Source organism: Sphaerodactylus townsendi, linkage group LG02 (genome assembly GCF_021028975.2).
Source record: "Sphaerodactylus townsendi isolate TG3544 linkage group LG02, MPM_Stown_v2.3, whole genome shotgun sequence".
In the NCBI taxonomy this organism is placed as follows: domain Eukaryota; kingdom Metazoa; phylum Chordata; class Lepidosauria; order Squamata; family Sphaerodactylidae; genus Sphaerodactylus; species Sphaerodactylus townsendi.
The window spans coordinates 73,783,447-73,803,113 of record NC_059426.1 but is presented as its reverse complement, the minus strand read 5'-3'; the positions used below and the strand labels follow the sequence as shown (position 1 = coordinate 73,803,113).

The window sequence follows — 19,667 nt, the reverse complement described above, 5'->3', positions numbered from 1 at the left end:
GGCTGTGCGGAAAATAAGTAAAAATGAAAGATTGCTATTGAAAAAATAAGTTAATTGGATTGTTAAGACTCCAGACACTGACAGCTAAAGAGTTAAAATTATCTCTGAATTGCATCACCTTCTGTAAAATAGAGTTCATACATAACTAGACATTGGCATATAGAAGAATCCTTCCATTGGCAACTTGCTACTGAACTTATACTCTTCTTTGAAAAAGCACTGCAAGACTAACAGGTTGGTGATATTCATTTAGGCACAAGATTCTTTAAATCTGAGCCAAACCCTTTCAGATGTTGAACACTGTTATCTCTCTCACTTACAAGGACATTTTCATTGTGCAATCTCAAGGACCAATAAGCTCTAGCAATTTTTATATGGTACACCTGTTTTCTAATATTTAACAGTATGTTTTATTTGTTTGTATAATTTTAACTAAATATGTGTTTTTATAAACTCATCACTGTAATTACATATTATGTATTCTTCCTCCCCTGAAGAAGCCTCTTGGGCAAACCATTTAGGAAATGTTATCTGAGTATTGAAGTAGATTTTTACTCAGTGGTGTGCTGGCAGGAAATGGTGTCTGGGTGCCACTGAAATTGTGTGCCTCTCCCCAAAGCAGAGGGGGTGGGTGGCAGAGCAACAAGTGGCGGGGGGGGGGTGAGTGGGAGAGAAGTGGTGGGAGTGGGCAGGAGAGCAGCAACAAGTGACAAGGGGCTGGGCAAGCAGGAGGCTATAGCGGTCCAGAAGGGATAGGCCCTGGAATAGATGCCACGGCCACAGGAATGAAATCTCTGCCATTCTTATGAGAGGCTGTTTGGTCAACAACAATCTGTCTAGCTGTACAGGGGCCTGCATAGATCATGTTGGCCCCACAAGCCTTGATCACTTTTGAATATGCTAATTATTCAAAAGAGACTGAGCCTCTCTTTCACAGCTGTAGGGTCCTGATTGGATTAGGAATAGTGGCATTAAGGAAAGAGTAGTAACAGCTCTTGACTAGGCATGCAGCCCCAAATTCACCTTAGGGATAAAATGTGAGACAGCATCTCCTGGCCAGCTGGGTTTTTCCTCTTATGGAGCTCAGTGCTAACTGAGCTAGGATGAACCACCTTCTGGAGTTGTTCCAGGATCCTGCAGGCTACAACTACAACAATTGAACTCATTATTGCTTTTATAGGCAGGGAAAATCCTACCCCCTCCGAGATGCGTCTAGTTCTTTAAGTTTCAAGGTCATAATTCGGTGTACCTTCAAAGCTCATCAGGGCAGATACAGCGATAATCACTTGAAGAACAGTAATAACAGATAAGCAATCTGATCTTTTCATATCACTCCTCGATGAGAAGGAGCTAAGAAATTAGTTTTGTAAGTTATGGCGTAATTCTTATTCCTGTGCTATGGCTAGGAAATCTCAAACTAATTCTAACTTTTCCTTAGTGACACAAATCAGTGAAGATATGTAGATAGAGAGCCAGGGTATTCCTCAAATGTTTTGGTGATCAGATAATCAGATTTGAGAGTAGAGTTAATGCCATAATTCAGTACTTAACACTGCATAAATTGCAGCAGGTGTTACAATTGAGCAGAACTGTATCCAAAATTATCCTCTAAAAATTTCCAAAATTTTGAATGGCAGCTCGAAAACAAACTGCCTGTATTTTTCCCTGTCAAATGAGATCAAGAGATACATTTTCTCTGTTTTCCCACAGCAACTGATAACAGAGGACTTCCGGAAGCTGCGATCCACCGTGGAGAAGATGGGACTCCTGAAACCCAACCATCTCTTCTTCTTTCTAATATTCGTTCATATTGTGCTACTGGATGTTGGTGCCTGGTTGACCATCTGGTACTTTGGATCATCTTTAGTACCATTTTTAACCGGTGTTACATTATTTGCTACTGCTCAGGTATAGTACTAAGGGCACTGCACAAACTAGTATTAGTCTGATCTTCCATTTGCTTTCAAGAACTCAAAAGGTCTACGCGACCACACAGCTTGCTCTTTGTGGTGCTGTCGGTTTGACCTTTTACAAATATAATTGCTATTATAGAATCTTCTGGCAGTCTCCAGGGCAGTTTGCATTAGAATCATAGAATTGGAAGGGACTATACAGATCATCTACTCCAACCCTCAACTCAGTGCAGGATCAGCATAGAGCATCCCAGACAACTGTTTGTCCAGGTACTGCTTAAAAATTGCCAGTGAGGGGGGAATGGGCTGCTGTTTAAATCAAGAAGTAAAAAAGCTGAATTTTTGCTGCACATGAATCCATAGATTAATTTGACATAAGTTTCACTAAGACTAGTGCCTTAGTACCTCTTTTCATTTCTGAGGATTGGTTCAATGAATGTGAAATGAGATGTTAATATATTTGTACGGATATTTTATTAAAAATTGGAGGGTCACCTAAACCCTGCTAGCACCTATCCCAGATATTATCATCACTGTTTAGAAGGGCAATGTTGGCCTTTTTGTTTTATTATTGTTGAGACAGCCAGAGTCTTCATGGTCACGCTGTTCAAGGGTTGGAGCACCTCTCCCTAACATGACATAATTAAAAAAAAGAGAGACAAGGCAGGCAGACAGAGAGCTTACTTGGCTGACATCTATCCCCATGAGAATGAGAGGCATAATATAGGTGCCCTCTAATAGAAGTGTCCTTTGGTGTGTGGAGCTATAGGATCTCTTTCAGAGATTAGTGGCAGGTCCTGGCACTTTATAGTGCAATGCTATGTATGTTCACTCAGAATTGAATCTCATTTTATTTAATGAGGCTTAATGCCACGTATGTGTTCTTAAGATTGCATCCTGAATGAGCAAACAGATCTACTCAGAATCCTGTCTAATGGGCTTACTCCCAAGAGAGTGTTCTTAGGTTCACACTGCTAGTCTCCCATATTATGGTGTTACAATGGGGGGGCCTGTAAAGACTTGTAGGGGACATCTCATTTCCCACTACTCACGTCACCATATTGTTTCCTCATTCAATTTCCCTGGCAGCTCCCTCAACCTCTTCTATTTTCCTGCTTCCTTCTGTCCTTCCCGCCCATCATCAAATCTACATTTATCTGAAGCACTTTTGAAGGGTGCCTCACTTTCCCCTACTATGAGGGGATATAACAGGGCCTTGTCTTGCTTCCTATAAATTGCATAACCTTTATTGTCATTCAGCTTCAATTGCACAATAAACTTGTTTTTGTAATTATCCCTTTTTTTTCTTTACAGTGCCAAATGAACTGGTTTCAGCATGACTTGGGACACCTTTCCGTCTTTAGCAAATCAAAATGGAATCACAGGATACATTCAGTCATAATGTGCATAATGAAAGTACGTATTCTATGCTTTGACAGAATAAAGAAGATGGTTTCTTTTACAACACAATGGCTTGAATTATGCTCTGTTCTTAGTCTTATGTTCTGTTTTCCTATAGGGTTTGGGAGCAAAGTGGTGGAATACCATGCATTTTCAGCACCATGCCAAGCCCAACTGCTATAAGAAAGACCCCGATCTCAACATGCATCCCTTCTTGTTTGCTCTGGGAAAGAAACTGGCTGCTGAGGTATATTTGCAGGGCTTGTATTGTAATTTATTGCTTAAAATACACTAAGAAGAGCTACGAGAATCAATGAAGGACAAGCTATTTAATCAGCATTAGTTAGCCAAATTTTATAAGAAAGACTGTATTACAAGGGTGGGTTTAACATTTTCCAACCTGCAAATGTCCTCCTTAGTCAAGCACCACAGAGACCAGGTGCGAGCGCCTCCATCTTTGGTTCTGCAAATTCTGCTAAGATGATATTATACAGCCTTATTTATTTGAAACATTAATATCTTGCATCTCCTCCCCACTCCCTGAATCTGAGTCAAAATCTTCATAGCAGTTAATCTAAACCAGTTGTGTCTTCTCACTACTACAGCCCACTGTCTAGCAACTCTGTCCCCTACTTTCAGAACTGAAAGTTTGGGATTTGGGTGAAAGTAAATGAGATATCTCCTGCTGCCATTCACATGGGTGGCCAGAACACTGGGACACAGTGGAAAGAATTATGTGCTTCCAAATCCTAGTTGTTAGGGAGCCATGTTGAGCTACAATGGAAAATGTTATAAAGGAGTTGTAAAAACCCGGTATGTAGTGAATAAAATGTGACACTCCAGCCACATTGGCAGTGCTGGAAAGAATTAGTCAGTCCTCAGTTTCACCTACAGAATGTTATCAAGTCTGTCTGAACTGGGGATCCACATCCAAAATTCAGAAATAGGGTTGCCACATATTACCTAAAGTGTGGCAGATTTTGAAGTGAATATGTAGCCTCCTGGTGGAGCAAATAATGTTCACTTGTTTCTACCACCTAAAATGGAGTGTGAGGTGTGTATGTGTGGGAGGGGGGCGGCAAGAACTACTTCTTCTCCTGAGTTGCAGTCCCAGTCAGAATCAGGTGCATCTACACTTTTAACTCAGGAGTTGCCAAAGGGGTTTCACTGGGGCTGTAGATCTGTGTGCTTAACTCATTTAGTTCAGTTCTTACATTGTGTAATCTGCCTTGAGTCTCAGTGACAGACTATAAATAAGATAAACATCTCATGGTCAAAGAACACAAACATATATCTCAATTTCTAGTGTGAAACTGCCCCCAGCTGATCTTTAAGGCAGAAACAGTCAGCTGTAATCTAACAACCCTGGTAGGCCAGAAGGCAGATTGTCAACATGGTAAATAAACAAAATACGTTTCTGGAGACAAGCCTTCCTAATTGGCTGATCACTCACCCACCCTTCCCTGGCCAGAGGATACAGCAACAGGAATCTGTGCTTTTGGAAGATAATGATCCAGTCATGATTATGATTTCATTTTCATTCCCCAACTATGTAGCTTGAAGAGATTCCAAGTCAGTGATGGGTATATTCTGAGAATACCTTTGGTAGTATAACTGGTGTCATCCAGAAACTAAGAAAAGAATGGCAGAGAATATAGTGGATGTATATAGTCTTACTGAACTGCTGGTATCTCTTTCTTCAAAGCTTGGGATGCAGAAAAAGAAGTTCATGCCTTACAACCATCAACACAAGTACTTCTTCTGTGAGTATCCCTAAAGTTCAAAAATACAATAGTTTCCACTTATTCATTACTTAGAGCAATCTGAAGCAGTTCTACACAGAATCCCACTCAAGTCTACTCAGTGGGACTTACTCCTAGGAAAGAGTACTGAGGATTGCAAGGTCCTATTCTTGAGAGTACCTTCTGAAGGACAAAAAGAAAACACAGACTATAACATCCCAAACCAGCAACAATTTGAGGCCAAAGGAAGTAGGAACAATCAGTGGTGTAGCTGCAATGGGGACATCCAAAGACAAATACCCCAAGTGGGCCCTGTTGAGTCACTTGGGGGGACGAAAAATCACCCCCCACACTTCGAGCCCAGAGGCCTGCTCAGGCGACACCTGGCTGCTCTGCGCTGCGGCTGCCCCATCTGACTCCCCCCCCCCACACACACACACACCTATCTGCTTTTTGTTTTTATTTCTCTGCTGCTCCAGATGGATATAAAGAACTCCACGGCAATTTGCCTGCCTCCAGCCTGTTGGACATCCAACCAGCTCCTGCCTCTTTTTGGGCACCCTAGGAGACTCAGAGCCTGCACGTGAACACCTCCAACCAGCTGATCTGGCCACCTGTTTAGTCTGCTCTCTTTTGAACATGTTCAGCCCCCTATGCTCTGATTCATGCTTACTCAGGAGTAAGAGGCCATTAAACAAACCAGTATTTAATTGCGAGAGAAAGTATGGGGTGAGCTTTTCAGTTTCAAAAGGCCACTTGCAAATGCCTCGCTCGTCATTCCAAAGTTCCAGGGGCGGCGAGCTTTGAAAAGAGCAATTGGAAAGTATCGAAAGAAACGGGCTACAATTCCACTCATGTGTACTGGGGAGTAAATACTGTCTAATGCAGATTTTCTGTTCAGTATTTATAAGTGCTTGCTGCATTTTGTTTTGTTTTTCAACATTTTCCAAGTGAGCTACTTTGTGCATGCTGGGAGCTCAGGTTATTATTGCTACAATGGGAGCCTATGCATTAGTGGTATTTAGCCAAAATCATTGTGTGCGAGGGCGAGGTTTTGTTAAATGACAATAAAGATAAGAGTCACTATATGTGGCCAAAAAGAAGGGGGTACAATGCTGAGTTGTGTCGCCTTCTACTATAAATCGAGAAGCCAGTAAATTTTAAACTGTTCTTAAATATTCTACCTCATGTAGCAAGATAGCACATCAGAAACAAAGATTTAGCATAGCCCTTTTTTTCCAAGGCCTGGATAAACATTCCAAAATTATCTCACTTCCAAGTGGTATATAGGCCAAGTCAGTCACCCACCCACACTCTATGTTGCTAATTCCATGTTCTCATTTTCTTGCCTGGTTTAAATATGGTGCACAGTTAGGTGGCTGACTGGGAAATGGGTACAGCAGTCTGGTATCATAAACACTTGGTAGGGAGCCATTTTTTAAAGTTTGCCCACATAAAATATTCCCTAATATAAAAGGCCTACCAGGTGGATTTTTTGTTTTGTTTCTGATGGCACCTTTTTAAATGTGCCCACTCCCCCTAACTAAAGACCCTTCCTATGCCCCAGCCTATGCCACCCCTCTACTGCATAAGCCCCCCGCCACTTGCCTGCTTCTTAACTACCACCCTCTCACTGCTTCTGCCGCCTTCCACCAGCCAGCTGCTGCAGTTGTGGGGGCCCCCACAATTTTCATACTTGCCCCAGGTGCCAGGGTACTTCTTATGTGTGTTTTTGAACTGGGTCAGAAATGCTCTATTTTGTATTTTAAAATATGGTGTCTATTTGTACCACTGAGTAAGGCCTGCTGGCTGAAACAGGTTTTAATTGATTTTTCTACCATTTGTAATGACGTTTTGTTCATTTATCACATGTAACCCTTGAACATTAATTCTGGTGTTAAGCCTTTTGTCACCGTTCTAGGTTAACTGATGATATATACACATACATATGATAACAAGGATTGGAGTAACAAGAGACAAACAGCAGCAACAAAAGAGAAGCAATAAATATCTAATCATTAAGTCAAAGCATTATCATAGGAAGGGCAAGTTAGGTATTTGATCTTAACAGCTACTGGGAGGCTGATAAAGTGAGGACTGAAGTGTAAAGAGAATGGTGTGCATGATAAGGTGAAGAAAAGAGTAATCCCTTTTGATGAAAAACAACCTTTACTCATGCTAGTACACTTTTTGTTTTAATGAGAGCAAAATGGAAGGGAAACGTTATGTCATGTTATGTATGTGTTTGGTAAATATTCTGTGCAACCTGTGTGTTTTTTTCAACAGTTTCAGGTCCAGGTTTGCTGCTTCCCTACTTTCAGATGTCTGTAGTTTACTTATCAATCAAGCGAAAAGAATGGCTGGTAAATCTACTTCTCATTATCTGGAAACAGGGTTGGGAGGATGTTACTTTGTGAACCAACTTGTATAGAGATCTGTTGCACAACTTGATCAAGATTGTCACTTCTGCTATTCTTCTGTTGCAGGAGCTAGCCTTGCTGATAAGCTTCTACATCCGACTTGGTTTCATGTATATACCCCTTATGGGATTTAAGTATTTAATGGCATTCTATGTGCTGGCCAGGTAACATTAAGACCTTTCTTTGCTGAGGAACTTTATAAATCATTTACTGCAAATATTTGATTTTAAATATACTGAGAACTTATAATTTTGTTACCAGTTATAAGATACGTTAAAAACATTTGGCCTCCAGCAATTGGAGCTTTCTATTTGACTTAGGTTAAATTCTCCAGTTGTGCATTGCATCAGCAGAGTAGCTGTGTGAAATCTATTATTATGTGTTGCATAGGTTTGGATTGTTTGTGCAAGATACTTTCTAAGGTGAATCATGTCACTATTTTACAATGTAGGTAAACTATGATACTGGAGGGAAGTTGTTTTAAACATATAATTTTGAAAATAGAATAATCCATCATAGTTAAAGGCCTGGCCAAAGTTATTATCTGTGACAGCTTCTGTACTGAGCATGTGACTGTGTTATTTGCTATGCTAAGTCCTTTAACATTTCTTCAAAGTTGAAATAAGTAAATAGAAGAGTTTCCGACAAGGTATTATAACAAACTACAGTACCTTGTTGAAAATTCAGGCTCCAGATTGTCAGACATGTTGAGAGAGGCCTATCTAGCTGTGGAGAGCAAGCCAGTGAGGCCATTAGATGGAGAAGGAAACGGCCAGGCTCTCTACCCTTATATCTGGGTCCAGCTGTAGCTGAGGATCCTGGTCAAATTAGCTCAGGCCAATAGATTCTTGACCCCAAAGCTTATGCTCTTGGTGTTTTATTTATGGCTCTTTTGACCTTTTGATTTCATACCTGTTTTATGGATCAGACATGCAATCTGTTCATATTGACTCTTGGAAAGAGTGGACTTTGCTGGAGGATTCAGGTGGAAAGGGTAACATCTGATAAAACTGAACCAATTCTATTGAGGTATAGTTAGTCCTTTTGATCTGGTTTTGTTATTTTAACCCTCACTGTTCTTTTTAGATATATTATTACACCATTTTAAGAAATCACTTCAGTTGTAATGTTTTGTCTTCTGGTGGCTTCAGTCTAATTCCACTACAGAAGCATATGCGGCTATACTAACCAAGTTAATAATTTTATGAAGCTTACATTGCAAGTGGACTACCTTGCAGGCATGACTTTCTTGACTTTAATCCCAGGAAGGTTGGAAGCTTGCCCCTTGGCTTCTGGCTGTTTGGGTAGTAAAAAGGGGCTGGTGGCAGTTGCTAAGACTGAAGTGTGAGGACTCATACCTCAGGGTTTATCATTATGTGGTTCGATGGCCCACTCCAAGAATCCCTTGGATTAGGGGTTCTTGACACCTCTTGCTTGCACCTGCAGATCAGGGGTATTTTAAGACTCTTTTGCTCATTATAGTAGTGAAAGCCAGTACATTTTTCATATATAGCATGTACCTGCTTCTTCCCATAATATGTAAAGTTACTCCAAGTCTCTTTTCTCTGACATATGGCAGCTCTTGAAATGTTTCTGACATGTACACATGAGCAAAAAGACACATTGCCACCTTATGTATTTTGGTATAGCAGCATGAACTTTGACACAAGTCCTGTAGTAATGTGTAAAGCAGACTTTGAATAGGGGTGATGAGGTTTTATCAACTTGACACAGCAAATAATGTGATGAGGCATTTATCACAAGTATGGATTTTTTAACATACTCTGTATGTATTTGGCCCTATAGGTTTGGTGAAATCTGCTGTTTTACCTGGGTGTCACAAATGAATCACATCCCAATGCACATTGACTATGATGAAAATACAGATTGGGTGTCTACACAGGTAAGGTTCTTTTCAAAGCTTTAATAGTTAAGATCAACCATGGCTACTCTTGCTTTTCAGAAGAGATTCTCCAAGCTGTCACAAATGAAGCAAATACCTTTTATTCTAAATTGCAGCTCTGTTTTTACTTACTTGGCACCATGCTCAGAAGGTTTCATAGCCACAGGAACCAAAGGATGTTAAGATAAGCCTTCAGATTTTACTAGTCTGTGCGGCAAGTTTTCTTGTGGCTATTTATTTTTAAAAATGTATATTCCTCCCTTCCAACAACTTCAGTTTTAAGAACACTTAAGTATAAGAACATAAGAACTAGCCTGCTGGATCAGACCAGAGTCCATCTAGTCCAGCATTCTGCTACTCGCAATGGCCCACCAGGTGCCTTTGGGAGCTCACATGCAGGATGTGAAAGCAATGGCCTGCTACTGCTGCTGCTCCTGAGCACCTGGTCTGCTAAGGCATTTGCAATCTCAGATCAAGGAGGATCAAGATTGGTAGCCATAGATCGACTTCTCCTCCATAAATCTGTCCAAGCCCTTTTTAAAGCTATCCAGGTTAGTGGCCATCACCACCTCCTGTGGCAGCATATTCCAAACGCCAATCACACGTTGTGCAAAGAAGTGTTTCCTTTTATTAGTCCCAATTCTTCCCCCCAGCATTTTCAATGAATGCCCCCTGGTTCTAGTATTGTGAGAAAGAGAGAAAAATTTCTCTCTGTCAACATTTTCTACCCCATGCATAATTTTATAGACTTCAATCATATCCTCCCTCAGACGTCTCCTCTCCAAACGAAAGAGTCCCAAACGCTGCAGCCTCTCCTCATAAGGAAGGTGCTCCAATTCTTCAATCATCCTCGTTGCCCTTCTCTGCACTTTTTCTATCTCTTCGATATCCTTTTTGAGATGTGGCGACCAAAACTGAACACAGTACTCCAAGTGCAGTCGCACCACTGCTTTTTGAAGTTGGTATAGTTCCAAATGTGTGGTCATACTGACCAAATTTTGTTTGGATAATACAGTGATCAAACAGCCCTGCTCATTTTCCCAGTCAAACATTTATGTCTTTATTACAATACATCTGTTGTAACACTGGTATATGGAAATAGTAATACACTGCAAAATCACAGTACATGATACTATGCTGAGCAGTCGATTCCTATGTCTTTGTTAATTACATCTGTTGTAACACTGGTATATGGAAATAGTAATACACTGCAAAATCACATTACATGATACTATGCTGAGCAGTCAGTGCCTATCAACAAGCGCAGGTATTTGCATTCATGATGCTTAAAGCTGTAAATGCATCAGTGAAACAAGCAGCTGAATCAAGATTGCTTTGGAAGGATATCAGAATGAGGAAACACTATAAGTGCTGCAATGCTTGTAGCAGATGTTCTTGAAAGCCCAACTTGCCCTCATCTCAATACCTATTTTCTCACAAGTCAGGTACCCCTTGTGATCATATGGATGATTTGTTCACAATCTATATATATAAAAAGCTAACAGTGTTTTTGTTGATGATAGTATACCTCAGTAACTGCTGGGCCAATTCCTCTGAAAATTCCCAGCCACTATAGTCAGACAGGCGAGAGTGTTTTTAGATGTTCACATACCTGAAATTTCACACCTGACCCAGGTAAAACGCCTTTTTCCTGCCACTCCCTGGTTAAGGACATGCAGCTGTCTGTGTGTAACTGTCACCCTTAGAATGTTCGTGCTGCTTAGAATGGCCAGATATGAACAGTGGAAACAGTACATAGGCAGTAACTCGAGTGGAAGTGAAACACATACACACACATACACATGAGGGAGAGGGAAGGGAGGGAGAGGGAGGGGTGGCATGCAAGAGAAGAGAGGGAGGGAGAGGAAAGGGATGGAGGGGGAGGCATGCAAGGGAAGAGAAGTGAGAGAGGGGAGAGAGTGAGGGGTGGCATGCAAGGGAGGGGAGGCAGGGGGCCCAGCATCTTGATATGACCCACCCACCCTGGCGGAGGGAAAGGGAAGGGAGGGAGGGGGGAAGGGTGGCATGCAAGCCAAGAGAAGTGAGGGAGGAAATAGAGTGAGGGGTCAGGCACCCTAGATTCCTTGAATACTGCAGTTACAGTTGAGAAAAGTAGGCACGCATTACTCAGGAGTAAGCTTGGTAGAGCAACCGTGGTATACTTTGAATGGCTGCGTCGCGCCCCTCAGAGGGTTTCCTCAGAAGTGACACCCATTGCCACCAACCAAACTTACTTCCAGGTAAGAACATAAGAACATAAGAACAAGCCGGCTGGATCAGACCAGAGTCCATCTAGTCCAGCTCTCTGCTACTCGCAGTGGCCCACCAGGTGCCTTTGGGAGCTCACATGCAGGATGTGAAAGCAATGGCCTTCTGCTGCTGCTCCCAAGCACCTGGTCTGCTAAGGCATTTGCAATCTCAGATCAAAGAGGATCAAGATTGGTAGCCATAAATTGACTTCTCCTCCATAAATCTGTCCAAGCCCCTTTTAAAGCTATCCAGGTTAGTGGCCATCACCACCTCCTGTGGCAGCATATTCCAAACACCAATCACACGTTGCATGAAGAAGTGTTTCCTTTTATTAGTCCTAATTCTTCCCCCCAGCATTTTCAATGTATGCCCCCTGGTTCTAGTATTGTGAGAAAGAGAGAAAATTTTTTCTCTGTCAACATTTTCTACCCCATGCATAATTTTATAGACTTCAATCATATCCCCCCTCAGACGTCTCCTCTCTAAACGAAAGAGTCCCAAATGCTGCAGCCTCTCCTCATAAGGAAGGTGCTCCAGTCCCTCAATCATCCTCGTTGCCCTTCTCTGCACTTTTTCTATCTCTTCAATATCCTTTTTGAGATGTGGCGACCAGAACTGGACACAGTACTCCAAGGGCACCACGGCTTTATATAAGGGCATGACAATCTTTGCAGTTTTATTCTCAATTCCTTTCCTAATTATCCCCAGCATAGAGTTTGCCTTTTTCACAGCTGCCATGCATTGAGTTGACATTCCCATGGAACTATCAACTAAGACGCCCAAATCCCTTTCCTGGGCTGTGACTGATAGCACTGACCCCTGTAGCGTGTATGTGAAGTTTTGATTTTTTGCCGCTAAGTGCATCACTTTGCATTTAGCTACATTGAACTGCATTTGCCATTTCTTCGCCCACTCACCTAATTTATCAAGGTCCGCTTGGAGCTCTTCACAATCCTTTGTGGTTCTCACCACCCTACATAATTTGGTATCATCTGCAAACTTGGCCACCACACTACCCACCCCTACTTCCAGGTCATTTATGAATAAGTTAAAGAGCACTGGTCCTAATACGGATCCTTGGGGGACACCACTCCCTACATCTCTCCATTGTGAGAACGTCCCATTTATACCCACCCTTTGTTTCCTGTTCCTCAACCAGTTTTTAATCCATAGGAGGACTTCCCCTCTTATTCCTTCATTGCTGAGTTTTCTCAACAGTCTCTGGTGAGGAACTTTGTCAAAAGCCTTTTGGAAATCCAAGTAGACAATGTCCACTGGTTCACCCTTATCCACATGTCTGTTTACACCAGGGGTCCCCAAACTACGGCCCGGGGGCCAAATGTGGCCCCCTGAAGGCACTTATCCGGCCCGCCAGGCATGGCGGCAATGGCTCCATTCATGTGCAGTGGGGGCTCGAGGGAGAGGAGGAACCGGCCCCAACGGCTGTTGATTGCAGTTACATGATGGCACCCCCAAATCTCCATGAATTTTCTGACCCAGAGTTGGAAACCTTACATGTGGCAACGCCTGCTCCGCCCTTCCCTCTCAGCTACTCCATGTGTTGCTCTCAGGCTTTCTGTTCCGCCTCACTCCCATTGGCATCAGCCAGGCTGGCGAATCGCTCGCTGGCTGCTAGGGAGGAAAGAACCCAGGAAGATACCTGATCCTGGGTTAGATGGAATGTTTCATTGGGAAAGTTCTGCTTTTTTTTTTTTTACAGGGGAAGGTATTCCACAGCCTCCCCAACAATATTTGGAGCCCACCCTGTACTTGACATACTTTGGTCACTGTTCTAAAAATAGACCATGACAGAAAGGCTGAAAGGTGAAATCAAACATTTTACAATCATTTGTGCATAGGAATTTGTTCATAGTTTTTTTTAGTCCGGCCCTCCAACAGTCTGAGGGACAGTGAACTGGCCCCCTGTTTAAAAAGTTTGGGGACCCCTGGTTTACACCCTCAAAGAACTCTAGTAAGTTTGTAAGACAGGACTTGCCTCTACAAAAGCCATGCTGACTCTTCCTCAGCAGGTCTTGCTTTTCTACATGTTTTATAATTTTATCTTTAATGATAGATTCTACTAATTTACCAGGAACAGATGTCAAACTGACTGGCCTGTAATTTCCTGGGTCCCCCCTAGACCCTTTCTTAAAGATTGGTGTGACATTGGCCATCTTCCAGTCTTCAGGGATGGAGGCAGATTTCAGGGTGATGCCCACTATATCAATGTCCTCCTTCAAAACTCTGTACTCCAGCTCCCCCATTTTAGGTCGAATGCTTCTACTATTAGCATAGAGAATTCTTCTACTATTAGCATAGAGAAGTATACTCTGTCTCTGTCCCTAACCTGGGATTTATGTGTTTTGCCCTCTAGCCTTTTGTAAACACTATCACTTACCACATTGCTATGCTCTTCGCTTGTATGTTGTTGATTTAGAAAAACATCCCTCTGTCTGCATCCCCATGGACTCTGTATTCCAAACCGAAGTCACCTCAGCTCCTGTCGGCTTTCCCCAAAAAAGTATCAGAGATTGTATTACCTGTTTTGTATCTCAAGGAGGGCTTCTCCAAAAAAGTTATCAAAATATTCCCTGCCTTGTCTAGATTTTCAGATAACTGGTACAAAGTAATTTTCAGGATACCTTGTAATACTGGAGAGTCAAGATTAAGCTAACCTGTATACAGCAGCTGATTGTAGTTCATATATTTTTGGCTTTGAACTAGGAATTTTACATTGGTTCCTCAGAAGTGAGGTATCATTTCCACCCAGTAGAAAACGGATATATGGTGACATTGTTCCTAATTCTGTCTTGTTTTTCCACAGCTCCAAGCAACCTGCAATGTGGATCAGTCCTTTTTCAATGACTGGTTTACTGGCCATCTGAACTTCCAGATTGAACACCAGTAAGGTCACCAAGGGCAAAAAAAAAAGTTGTGTGTAGCTCCATAATGTGGTGTGATGTGATTCTATAGACTGCATCTTTTCCTCTCTCTACAGCCTTTTCCCCACAATGCCTCGACACAACTTCTGGAAAGTGGCCCCTCTGGTGAAATCCCTCTGTACCAAGCACAGCATTGACTACCAGTGCAAGCCACTGCTGACTGCCTTTGGAGACATTGTGCGGTAAGTGTGACAGGCATGTTATGAACTGGCAAAAGTCAGCCCTGGATGATTAAAACTGTATTGCAAACTTCAGTTCGTGACACAAATTCATTCACTGCTTCTGCCTCCCCACCCACGCTGGGGCAAATTGTCTTTTTCTAATCCTGTATAAAATCAGAAAGGGACTATACTATAAATGGTATCCATTTATATTTCTTTGCTATATTATATCATACAGTAAATAGTTTGTCATTTGGCATGCAAGTGGAATTGGGATTGCTAATTAATTAAACATTCCAAATACCAAAGTGTATTGCTCTACTCTGCCTCCCAAGAAGATTCTGTAGCAACCATACTTTACCCTACAAGCCACGCAGACATCCTATGAAGCTGGCAGTTAAGTGGATCAGGTACTGACTGTTCCGCATAATCAAGTGCCAAATTACAAAGTTTTTAATTCATTTGATGTTAAAGGCTGTTGTCCCTCACTTTTAATGGCATAATTTTCTCCAATGGGGAAAAAATCTAGTAAAGCTTCTTAGAAAGTATTGTCGAAGGCTTTCATGGCTGGAATCACTTGGGTGCTGTGTGGTTTCCGGGCTGTAGGGCCGTGTTCTAGCAGCATTCTCTCCTGACGTTTCGCCTGCATCTGTGGCTGGCATCTTCAGAGGATCTGATGTTGGGAAAGCAAGTGGAGTATATATACCTGTTGGAGTGTCCAGGGTGGGTGAAGAAACATTGTCTGTGAGTAACAAAGAAGACTTCTTAGAAAGTTTTACAAAATGCCAAAGACTAGAGTTATGTTACACACTCAACTGGAGTCACTGTTTAAATACAGGTCATTCTTGCTGTCTTTATGCAGAAGCTATTGTTTTGAAGAAATCAAAGCTTTGTCTGTAGTTCATGCCCAGCTTCACTATTTATAATGATCTCATCCAGCTCTATCAAATGCCTTTTTTGTACCAAAAACATTTATTCATTTATTTGATGTTTTCTTCTGTTATTATACAGTTTTCCAGTTACAAATAGCTCATGTTGATTATTATCATTGTTTTGACAAGGTTGTCTAAATGTCCAGCAAATATACCAGAGAATGTGCTATTATCATAATGAAAGAGAGAAATTGGACTCTCTGATGCTGCCAGTGTTTTTTTGGCTTTAAAGTGATTATCAGCCTTGCTTCTTTCCAAGAAAATCACCCCTACCACTGTTTTACTTTTGTTAGAGGCATTTTTCAGTAGGAATATAGCAAAAAAAAAAAGGGGGGGAGGAGAAACGTCCCTAGTAAGAACTATAAACAATGTAAAACATGGAGTTGTGTATTTTTTAAATCAGTAATTTTTTAAAAACCAATGACGCTGCTATCAAAAAAATAATTAGGAAAGAAGCTTCTCTCAACAATTAGCACCATTTATGTGCAAACACCTGTTCTTCAGATTTGTGTTTCGATGCTAAGAAGATAGATTTGAGCATTTGAACATAAGACAGCATATCTCTATATCTCATAGGAAAGCCTGAAACTACTGAGATTGATCTGGAATACTTGTTACAATCATGGATGCAGCTATCTTAGGCATTGTAATTTAAGAGAGTCCTTGGAGAGAGAAATCACAGCCAAGAGGAAGAATTAGTCTGTGAACTATAAACTCTGGAGAACTGGCTTGTAACATCTGATTATATGTTGATCAAAGAAATGTGAGGCAGCAAGACAAGCTGCAAAGAAAGAAAATGACTTTGTAATTTGTTAAGAGCCCAAGTACACTGTCCTGTTTGCTTAGTCAAACTCAAGGACATAGGTAAGGGGGGGTTCTCGGGTTCAATCCCCCCATTACATGTCAAAAGCTCCACCCCATTTGTGGGTTTTTTGTATTTTTTAGTGTTTTTGGTTGTTGGCCTGCAGGGGGTGCAGTTTTTAGGCTAGCAGCACCAAACTTTCAGGGATTTTTCAGGAGACTCTCCTGCTGATAACACCCAGGTTTGGTGAGGTTTGGTCCAGGGGGTCCAAAGTTATGGACTCCCAAAGGGGGTGCCCCCATCCCCCATTGTTTCCAATGGGAGCTAATAGATGGGGGCTACACCTTTGAGGGTCCATAACTTTGGACCCCCTGAACCAAACTTCACCAAACCTGGGTGGTATCATCAGGAGAGTCTCCTAAAGATACCCTGAAAGTTTGGTGCTGCTAGTTTAACAATTGCACCCCTGACAGCACGCACCCCCCAAATTTCTCCAGATTCTCCTTTTAAATCCACCCCCTTTGGCATGGATTTAAAGGGAGAATCTGAGGTCCCTAGTTTAAACATTGAAAGTGATGCTGTTTCAGGATGAGGGATAATCCACCCCCTAACAGCATCACTTTCAATGTTATTTTAACTGGAGACCTCAGATTCTCCCTTTAAGGTGGATTTAAAAGGAGAATCTGGGCTCCCTAGTCTAAACACCATTGAAAGTGATGCTGTTTGGGGGTGGATTCCAGCATCACAGCAGCCACCCATGGGGTGTGTGTGTGTGTGCAAAACTCAGATTTTGAACCAGGCTCCATTTTACCTAGCTGCTCCTCTCCCCAGAGGGGAGGGCAGAAGGGACTGCTGGCTGCCAGCTGGGAGCCCAGCTGGTGGAGGGGTGGGCGGGACAGGGGAGTCTGCCATCCCTGGCCTCAGAGAGCTGCTTTTATAAGCACTGAGGCCGGGGCAGAGCTTGGGAAGGCATGGCCATGACCCCATGGAAGGGTGTGGGCGTTGTCCTGAAAAAAATCTATACCTATGTCACTGGTCAAACTCCTGTTCACTGTCTTTGCAGGTCTCTGAAGGATTCTGGGCAAGCCTGGTCTGATGCATATATGCATGAATGAGAAGGAGAAACTCTTGAAGAATGATTCCATCATTTGCCATGAAAATACATCACAGACTGTGGGTAGATAACATGCTAAGGAGGAATTTGGGGTCTGGTGAATGAATGAATGTGGGTCATTCTCAAAACCTTTTTCCATTTCCTTTTTGTGCTAGTTCTATTAAATTGTGTCATTCATAAGACAGGCTCTGCCTACTGCAAAAGAGGCATGAAATGAGAGGCACTTCTGTTGTGCTTCATTTATGAGGGCATCTCAATTGTTTATGTAAGACTGAAATCTGGCTATCTGTATTTCCTCACAGGGGGAGCTTTGGCAGTGGGGAAGGGCATAGTTTAAAGCAGAAGAAGCAGAAGAAGGAGGAGAATTAATAATAATATGAAAGCCACAAGTTTGTTCAGCTACAAAAACAAGGTTGCCATTTCACATTTCCTTGATGATGAATTCCAAGTAGATTTTTAGCCTCTCATTGCCTTCTATGTTACCATTGCCTTCATTCATATGTTGGTGGTTGTGATCATTGCCCCTCCTTTCCATCATGTGCTTCAAAGAACGTGTGAGCTGCGGCCTCTGGATGCAAAGGGAGATGGGGAAAATTGGGAAATAAATATGAGTATGTTCCTAAGAAGTATTTTCAGTTCTTCCAATGGAAAATTGAGGAATGTTTTGAAGGAAATCTCCCCTAGCTGTGTGCATAGATTTCACATCCCTGTTATACTCATTGAACAGGACTACAATGGGGTAACAGCTTCAAAAAGCATTTCAGTAGTTTTAAATTCAGTCAGTAAATTACATTCCATAAATATGTCATAAATTAAATTTCATAAATATGCCAGTCAGTAAGACCTTTATTGGCATAATATAAATATGTCAATTAGTGTAATAATTATGTGCTCATTCAGTTATAAATGCCCTAACCTGGACAACCCTGGCTAGCCAAACTTCAAATCTCAGAAGCTATGTTGGGTTAGCCCTGTTTAGGACTTGGATGGGAGACCATGAATGAAGTTCAAGGTTGCTTCACAGGAGCAGGGCAAGGCATGCCAGGGACTTCAGATTTACTGTGTCTTAGATAATGTTATAATCCCCTTTGGAAGCTATTTTCGCAGTTTGTGAGTGCTGCTTGACACAGAAGTCATATTAGAAAACCTGGTGGCTTTTGTGGCTCAGAGTTTGTTTCCCCAGCTCTGGCTGATGCATCAACTGCATCCATGTCTGGGTCAGTCAGATCTAGTGCTCTACTTGGGGCAGCCAATGAAGAGTTTTTGGAAGCTGCAGCTAATACAGATTTTTTATTTTTATTTAATCTAATTTATAACCCATCCATTTTCAACTGGTTTCAGAGCAGCTTCCAACAAATGCACCTATGAAATACAATATATGAGTTAAAACATAGAATAAAACTACAATCACTAACTTGTTAAACTATTGAAAACCCATTTTCATATCTACTATATAATACTGATTATTCCTCATGGTGAGCTGGTTTATGACCAGTCACAGGTGAATGACAAATAATGGCTCAGAATTTTACAGGTTCTTCATGGAAGTAAGACAAAAAGAAGGAAAATGAAAAGGGAGTGTGTCAAGAGAGAATCTGTCTTGTTTGCTAGATGGCCTAATAAAACCCTTTTTCTTTTGTATTGTCAAAGGCTTTCACAGCCGGAATCACTGGGGTGCTGTGTGGTTTCCGGGCTGTATGGCCGTATTCTAGCAGCATTCTCTCCTGACGTTTTGCCTGCATCTGTGGCTGGCATCTTCAGAGGATCTGATAGTAGGAATAGAAAGCAAGTGGAGTATATATACTGTGAGGTCAAAAGGTGACGCCATCGGAATAGAGTAGCCTGGCATGTGAGTCAAAAAGAAGTCTATAGCATTAGATAAAATAAATTAGTTATAAATTAGATTAAATAAAAATAAAGACCTTGCTATCTTCATTGTTACTCACATGCTACAGACTTCTTTGTGACTCGCATGCCAGGGTACTCTATTCAGATGGCCTCACCTTTTGACCTCATAGTATATATACTCTACTTGCTTTCCATTCCTACTATCAGATCCTCTGAAGATGCCAGCCACAGATGCAGGC

At 41.8% G+C, this 19,667-nt stretch overlaps 1 protein-coding gene across 3 annotated transcripts in view; it reads left to right on the top strand.

Moving 5' to 3' along the window:
- Positions 1–19,300, top strand: part of LOC125427338 (acyl-CoA (8-3)-desaturase-like) — a 28,587-nt gene extending 9,287 nt beyond the window's left edge. Inside the window, exons 3-13 of one of the 3 annotated variants that reach the window (XR_007243670.1) lie at positions 1,711–1,908; positions 3,228–3,329; positions 3,433–3,561; positions 5,020–5,077; positions 7,343–7,419; positions 7,543–7,640; positions 9,283–9,379; positions 14,454–14,533; positions 14,628–14,753; positions 17,530–17,639; positions 17,883–19,300. Coding sequence is in view for 2 of the 3 variants with exons in the window: in XM_048486617.1 (XP_048342574.1) it covers positions 1,711–1,908; positions 3,228–3,329; positions 3,433–3,561; positions 5,020–5,077; positions 7,343–7,419; positions 7,543–7,640; positions 9,283–9,379; positions 14,454–14,533; positions 14,628–14,753; positions 17,530–17,581 (1,017 nt within the window). In the remaining variant the exon portion in view is untranslated. Of the gene's footprint in view, positions 1–1,710; positions 1,909–3,227; positions 3,330–3,432; positions 3,562–5,019; positions 5,078–7,342; positions 7,420–7,542; positions 7,641–9,282; positions 9,380–14,453; positions 14,534–14,627; positions 14,754–15,338; positions 15,365–17,529 lie in introns of those variants that run through there. The other 2 variants (XM_048486617.1, XM_048486618.1) reach the window with 2 other exon arrangements.
- The last annotated feature ends 367 nt before the right edge of the window (positions 19,301–19,667 follow it).